The 8,240-nt window shown below is 41.2% G+C and overlaps 1 protein-coding gene across 1 annotated transcript in view; it reads left to right on the top strand.

The window, feature by feature from the left end:
• Positions 1–537: 537 nt before the first annotated feature.
• The window catches only part of FAM162A (family with sequence similarity 162 member A), a 32,713-nt gene continuing 25,010 nt past the window's right edge, over positions 538–8,240 (top strand). The window contains exon 1 of the mRNA XM_063106521.1: positions 538–689. Coding sequence (XP_062962591.1) covers positions 656–689 — 34 coding nt within the window. The 5' untranslated portion in view covers positions 538–655. The remainder of the gene's footprint in view (positions 690–8,240) is intronic.

Here is an 8,240-nt window from a genome sequence, read left to right as displayed (position 1 = left end):
AAGAATTTGGGGCCACTAAGAAACGTCAAGAAAAAAAAGGGCATTTCTGGCAGCGTGGATGGTTAAGAGTGGAGTAAGGTGTTCAGTGGCGAAATGATAAAATGTTTTTAGAAAAACAGGCAAATCGAAAACAAAATGGGAAACATACACGTTAATTTCTCTGATCAGCCTGAGGGATGCTCCTAAAGCCAATAAGAGAGAGGGCCACTGGGCACTACGAGTCCAATTACGTGTTTTTGATAAAAATATATATTCCACGATAACACTAGACTGGCTTAGAGTGTATTTCGGGAGTTTACAGTTCACAAAAGTTCTACGCTTTTTCTTCCATTTTAAGCGGGTACTTTCGCAGATGCAGAGAATAAGGCAAAGGCCCACGATACGCACACTCCACGGCAGCATTCCTAACGCTCGGCTCAGGCCGCACAGCTGGCGCGGGCGAGGCTGGGCGTGCCGCTCCGCTCTTCCGCTCGTCGCGCACGTCCCACACGCCGTGTGCGTCACGCCGGTCCGCCCACGCTCTGGTGCGTTCCGCCCACCCTGCTGGTTCCGCCCGCCCGCGTCTCCTGCGTCCTTCCTGGCCTAGGCGCTCGGTGACATTGAGCCGCCGCCGCCGCAGTTTGAGGTGCCGTGCTGGTCGGCGGAGTAGGTGGCCATGGGGAGCCTCCGCGGTCTGCGCGTGGCGGCGGGTGAGACGCAGACCGGGCTGGGAGAGGCAGGGGAGCCAGCCCGGCCCCTGCGGGTGGGGGAGTCCGGCGGCCTTCTCAGGTCCCGGAATTGCTCCGTTCCGTGACACGTTCCCTTCAGGTTGCTTGGAGTCCTACCCCCTTAGGGGTAATAATGGGAGAGAACAAGGGGTGAGCGACCAGCTGCTAAGCAGACACGGGGGACCTGCCCGAAGTGACCCTCGCACCTGGCTCGCCATCCACCCGGCTCCCACCAACTTAACGGGCCCTTGCTCCCTCCTTTCCCTCGACCCCCTCCCCAGCCTTCTCCGAGCTCAGTCCTTAATGCACCTGCCATCCCTAAAACTCCCCGTTGCCCGATTCATTCAGCTGTCCACCTTAACCTTCCCTATCTGTTACCCTACTTCAGTCTTCCCTCTCCTCCCCTTGCCGCGTCATCTCTCAGAAAACCTGGAGTCTGGGGTTTCCCACGCATTAAGTGTCTGATTAGGCAAGGGATTTAAGGTCTCGCAGAATGCTATTATTTTCCTTTGTTTTCCTAAAATGGGGGATACATTACTTTTAAACAATTCTACAATTAAGTGCTTTGAATTTCTTTAAGGAAAGTGTTATGTAAGTGCAGGATCTGCAGTTTGTTTTAGTAGTAGACCTTTGTGTGTTGGCTATTTTATAGTCGGGTGATGAGAGCTTAATTCTCCTTCGGGAAACCAGCAGAGCATTGGCATAGTAGGGGTTGAGAAATCAGTGTTTATACATCGTGACTCTTTTCTGGTTACCAGGGCAGTTCGGTCTTTTGGTCACCTTTATGAACTTTGGTGAGTCGTATGATCTTTAGTTCCATGGTCCCAAATTATTAAAAAGTTTTTTAATTCAACTTTTAAAGGAAGAATAGCCCCAAGCTTAGCTACCGGAATAATGTAAATGTACACTGTAAATGTAAATGAAGTAATGCAAAATAAAAAATGTGAATGTGGGATAGTTTCACAAGTTTGATACATAGCCAAAACAGGAAAAAAAAAAAAAAAAAAAAGGCTATCCTTTCTATCCTTTGCATAGCTTATCTTGTGTTCCAGTGGAGAATGGACTGGAAAACATATCTCCGACTGGAAGGTATTATTTGCTTTCATTAAAAGCAAACACCCTGTATTAGTCCGTTTCTGTGGCTTATAAGAAAACATCTGAAACTAGATAATTTGTAAAGAAATAGAATTTATTTCTTACAGTTTTGGAGGCTATGAAGTTCAAGAGTTCAGGGAACACATCTAGTGAGGGTCCTTGTTCCTCACTCACTTTCCTATTTTTTTTTTTTTTTTTCTTAAAAGACTGGTAAGGGGATCTTAACCCTTGACTTGGTGGTGTCAGCACCACGCTCTGCGAAGTGAGCTAACCAGCCATCCATATATAGGATCTGAACCCGCAGCCTTGGTGTTATCAGCACCACACTCTTCCAAGTGAGCCATGGGCCCTTCATTTTCCTTAAAAGCCATCAGAACTATGCCCATTACTCCATGAATGGAATCACCTTTTCAAGGCCCCATGTTAATTGCCATAATTGGAATTCCCACCCTCTTAATACTCTTACAATGGGGATCAAGCTTCAGTGAGTTTTGGGGGCACATTTAATTTGCAGTGCACCCCTTCCACTAAAAAAGAAAAGCCCCCATACTGTTATCGACTTCATTCATTTTGTCAGCTTTGTTGAACTAATTTGCCTGAAATCCTTCATGTACATTCTATTAACTACTATAAAGCCTTTCAACAAGGCAAGTGAAAGAATCACTGCTCTGTAAAATAGTTAAAATGGATTGTGTGAAAGGGACTTTGACCTCTTTGAACTAATACTGTGAGTGTTGTAAGTAGTTCATCTTGCTTTGAGAATATATACTTCATGAAAATTCCAAAGCTTTTCTGCAGACTTCTGCTGTTTAAGAACTTTGCTATTGGGCACTTAACCAAAACAAAATGCCTTGAGCAATTTAAGAACAATTTATTTTACTTCAGATAGAAAAATTTTAATAGCACACAAAGGATGTTATATGAGCAATTCTCTCCAAACGATCTTCTGTGAATATCTGTTGTTTTGTAACTCCGGATGATCTGCTCTGGCTTTCACCCACTTCTGCCCATCTTGTCGCCGAACGCTTTCACATGCATTATTTTATTTGATTGATTTCTCATAGCAGCTCTCTCAGCTAAGTCTTATCCTCTCTCCATTTTATACATGAAGAAACATAGGTCAGAAGGTTAAATGACTTGTCCAAGATCATGTCCCCAGGAAATGTTAGTGCCAGGAGAGGAGCCAGTACCCTTTAATTCCAGAATTTGTGCTTTGTTTTACAGTTGTTCAAGCTGCTCGGTCAGTATATGTGTGTATATGAATTTGTCATGGCTAGGAAGAGTCGTGAAATACAGATTTATTTGTGAAATGGAAGGTACACATTCATGTGCAAATGGCTTTTCAAGAAAGAAGACTGATTTAATAAGCAACCAAAACTGCTAGATCAAATAGAAACATAATCTAAGCATACCTCACTTATCCAGAATATTATTTGGAATAAGATACTCTAGGTGAATGAAATTTCAAATAATCATCTAGAAGTAGAGCCCAAGATTTAAAAAAAAAAAAAAAAAAAGGAAAGAAAGAAATTTCAAATAATCAAAACTTAATCCTTTAAATGATGGACCTTTACTTTTAATTGTTTCTATTGGCAATCTTTGCTATACTCCCTTAGCAAACATAATATAGGCGTTTACGAGCTTGAATTTGTTTATTGTTTTGTAGATGTAGTTTTAGGTATAGGTCAAGGTTGTTAACATTCAGTACTTGAACACAGATCTGAGAGATCCTGTGAACTTCTGAAATTATATTCAAATTTTTATGATTATGTACTTGTTTTTGAGAGTTTCCATAGCTTTCACCCGTTACTCAAGGCAGTTTGTAAAAGCACTGATACAGATGCGTAGGAATTAAGTGGCTCCTGATCCACACTACTGTGGGTTCCATGACAGTAAAGACTGTTTTGTTTTTACTAAATCCTCAGTACTTATCAGCATCCAGTTCATAGTAGACAGGCAATACATACTTTTTGGATGAGGGACACTAGGAAATATCATGGAACTTGCCGCAGATGTAAGGTGAGTTTTCACAGCTCTTTTCTCAAAGTAGAATAAAATAGATGTAACTTTCAGGGCATTGTATCCTTCTATAGGATGATTATTAGGTCAAAGGAATGGAATCGCCTTACAAGAATGTTTCTTCACACCTTCAGAAAAGTTTTGTTGCCCTAAACTCTGTTGACTGGCGCTAGATTTTAAAAATGAATTCATTATTATTGTTGCCAGTGTAGTGGACCACGGGCTGCCTCCTTGCCAGTTTAACCCTCATCTCACAGCATAAGAGTTGAGAGATATCTTAGAAGTCAAGTAGTCCAGTCCCCTAGTTTTTACAGAGAGGGAAACTTAAGACCCAAGAAGGGAATTGACTTGCTAAGGGTCACACCAGTACAAAGCTGGGACATAACAAATATCTCCTAGCTCCCATTCTGATTTTGTTTCCACTGCATTCTTCTTCATTGCTGTTTTTGTTTGTTCTTACTAACCAATGCTAAAAGAGAACATGCCTATTTTTACTACTCCCATCTTTGGGTTTACTTATCACTCCTCTCCACATCTTGCCAACCAGTTTTTATTGAGCACACAGCATGTGCCTTGTACACTGTGAAAGTTCCAAAGTGAATAGATTGCCCCACTTCTTAGGGCTAGTTTATTGCAATAAACAAATAAACCTAAATAATATGCCTAAAGAGCCTATTCAAAACAATATGTATTAAGTTCTAGATTACAGATTAAAAGTGCTGCTGTGGTGTCCTGGAGCTGGTTCCTACTGGCTTTGTGCACATTTCTTCCCAGTTTCACAATTGGTGATGTTATACTGGTAGCTTGAAATCTGCTATGGTGAGGGTTATTGGCGAACAGTACAGATCAGGTCTTCTCCCCACCAGCTCCCTCTCAAGCGTCAGTACACCACTGGCTTCTAGAATTCAGAGAATGGAAAAGTTGTAGAGATTAGGATTATTAACTGAAGGCTTCCTTGAAAGAGGGGTGGGAGGGTGCCAAGAGCAAAGGTAGTAGCAGTAATGAGTCTAAAAAGGGTGTGAAAGAGAAAGGATAACTTTGGATATTGATCAGGAAGTGATGTCAGAGGAGGCGTCTGAGGAGGCCCAATAGCCTGTCTCAACCCACCCCTTACCCAGTTCTTGACTCTGCCACAGGAAGGAATTCAAGAGCAGAGTCACAGTAGAAAGTGAGAACAGGTTTAATGTAATGAGTAAGAGATACAGATTTCACAGAGCGAGTGTGGCCTAGCTCCAGAGACTGAGCAGGGCCTGCATTAGGTTTAATATAAAAGTAAGAAATACATAAAGTTTAGTTTAGAGTGCATGCTGGCCCAAGAGAGTGAGCGGCTGCTTGCTGAAAGTAAGCTTAACACAAAAGTAGAGCACACACCTCAGCCAGCAAAGTGCAGGTTGGCCCCAGGAAAGTGAGCAACAACCCTGCCTCCTGGGATTCAGCTTTTATAGTTTTGCTATCTCATACATATTCATGGTATCTAATGAATATTCAATGAAGGGGTGGTTTCCTGTTATGTAACATAGTCTTGCACATGCTCAATTGGTCTCTTTTTAGACCTAATTCATTGGTCAAATTCTATCACATGCACTTAACATATTCAAGAATATTCTGTGCTCTTTAGTACCCCTAGTGGAAGATCATTCAAAGGACAAACTCTTCCACTAAGCATGCTTGATCACTGGGGTCATATAAGCCTGTGTACATTCCTTTTACATAGCATGCTCAGTTACTGGATTTACATAAGTCCACCACTTGTGGTCTCAATCTCCCTGTGTTGGTGCCGAAAATAGGTCCAATAAGGAACAGTAACTCTCCTCTAGGAGAGGGCCTAGAGGTGGGGCCTGAGACCTTGGGGAGTAGCTTGAAACCCAGAGGTGTATCCTGAAACCTGAACCCAGAGAAACTGAGCACCTCCCATTTCAGAAGTAATAGGAAATAAGGTATGGCCCTTTTGAGGAATTTGGACCAGATGAATTTGGGCAAAAAAAAGAAAAAAAAAAGTCTTCAAGCTGAAGAAGTCATCAAAGAAATATTTTTGGAAAATTAGCAAGGCAACTGCCTACAGAACAAATTGCTGCTACCTGTGATGATATTACAATAATCAGTGTGTGAGGTGTTGATGGAAATGACAAAAAGGAATATACCTAGGAAGTGTCTTGAAATTATTCGTATGAAAAAAATTAGTGTGAGTGTGGAGATATTGAGTAATTTAAGGAAGGACAAGTTTTTGAGTGTGGAGGCTTGCAGAAGTGTTGCTTCATTGTCAAAAGTAAGAAAGTTGGGAAAATAATCAGAAATATGGGAGGCAGTGGTATAGTGATGAGCATAGCTGCCTTCCATAAATACCGTCAAAGATTTATGTTAGTTTGGCAGAGAAGGTGGTGTATTATTGAGTTATAAGTGATGATGGGACCTCTCAGTCAAAGACCTGAGGACAAAGGAGGGGTAAAGTTATGATAATAAAGATATGGGAGCTGTCAGTGTGGAGCTGATTATTAAAACAGAATGGAGAAGTCCTTCCAGAAAGCAGTACAGAATAGCAGCAAAGACTGAAACTTGGAGGCCTTTCATAGTGTAAATAATAGGAAGTGGCAAAGAAGACATTAAAGAAGATAAATCATAGAGGCTGGAGATAATTGTGGTGGTATAATGTAAGGAGGGATTGAGTCCTTGTAGAAGGATGAGATTAGTAGAGTCAAGTGGCCACAAAGATGTGACTACGTAGAGTCAAATGGGCTAGTGATGAGAATTTAAAAAATGTATTCATATGCTAGATAGAGATCACTAATGTTGTTAGAACAATTTTAGTAAAGTCATTGGGGGAAGAAGCTTTATAGTGAAATAAAGTGTGGGTGGTGAAGTGAAGGTAGTAGATACGTGCCACTTATTCAGTCCTTAGAGTTATAACAGGAAGGAGATTAGTATTTTATTTATAGGACCTGTTGAGAATAAGTGAATGTTTTGTCTAACATAGTGGACCCTCAGTGTTACTGTGGCATAATGAGACAGGAATTCTCATCGTCTACTGGTGGATGTGTAAGTTGGTTCAACCTTTCTGGAAAGCAGTTTGTTACATATATTAAGAACATTGAAAGGATCTTCCACTGCCAGGATTTTGTTCTAAGAAAATAATCAGAAGTACAATCAAAGATTAATGTAGAAAATTGTTCATTGAAACATTATGTATAATAGTGAAAAATGGGAAACAAATTCAGCTGTAGGGAATGATTAAGTGCATATTATATCTTGTGTTGGATGTTGTACAGCTGTTGAAAGTACTTTTTGAATATCTTGTGACATAGGCAAGATATAGTATTATCTGTTTATGAAAAACAATATGTTGTGCATAAGCATAGGAAAAAGTCAGGAAAGAAATACAAGTTTAACAGACACTAAGTTGTTATCCCTGGGTAGTGTGATTCTGAGTGCTTTTATTTTTCTTCATACCTATTTTTAGCTTCCAAATGTTCTGTAATGAGCAAGTGTTACTTTTATAATTTAAAGTTTTCTTTCGTTTTTGTTTTTAAGATAGGGTAGGTGACATCTGGCAGGAAAAAGGCAGTAGAAAGTAAGGAACTAAAGGTTGTGATAAGTTTGGTACAACATCCTTCAGGAGAGGATGACAGATGGAAGTGCTCACTAGTTCAGAATGAAGGAGGACTACTGTTCCTTGGAGCCTGCAGGAAAGGATGAAAAAACAGATGGAGGTAGTGAATCTGTTTCTGTCACAAAGCCCAGATCATCAGCTAAGGCCTGAGAGTTTCAAATGGCCAATGTTGGTGGGAGGAAAAGTGATCACCAAGGAGTGGCCCCACCTCTCTGTAGTTTGACCACCAGATACATAGAGTTGCAAGACTTTTTTGTGTACAGTCTCCCCCAACTTGAAAACTGGCCAGGTTCCAAAAGTTGAATTGTAAATCTGTTATTGAACACTGACAGTTTTTCCCATAGAAACAGTATTACAAATGATGATTGAGTTTTTGTGGGCTAGCTAGATGCCAGTGTCAATCTGTCTTGCCCATTTTCCTCCCTAGTATTTTTCACATCTCCATGGCCACAGCTATCCTATTTTCTCTACACAACCTACTTGAACTACAATGTTGTGACACCACCAAAAAGGTTTCTGTATTCATGTCTTCCCACACCTGCTCCGTTTACCCCACTTCTGCCCTCACCCCAGGCCTGCACTGCATTCTGTGCTCAGATTTATCTTCCTAAAACAGTTATTGTCATTTTCCTGCTCAAAACTGCTCTGCCTTTTTGGCAAAGCATTTTTGGGGGTGTGACAGACAAAAGGATTCTCACTGTGGGGGAGCATGTACAGCCAACAGTACCCAGAGCCAGAGTGAGTTAGGCCAGTATCATCACTTAGATTCTGAGTCCCAGAGCATCAGTGTGGGCCTCATTAAAATGGCAGAGTTA

This window comes from Cynocephalus volans, chromosome 1 (genome assembly GCF_027409185.1).
Source record: "Cynocephalus volans isolate mCynVol1 chromosome 1, mCynVol1.pri, whole genome shotgun sequence".
Lineage (NCBI taxonomy): Eukaryota > Metazoa > Chordata > Mammalia > Dermoptera > Cynocephalidae > Cynocephalus > Cynocephalus volans.
This window is presented reverse-complemented; position numbering and strand designations above follow the sequence as displayed.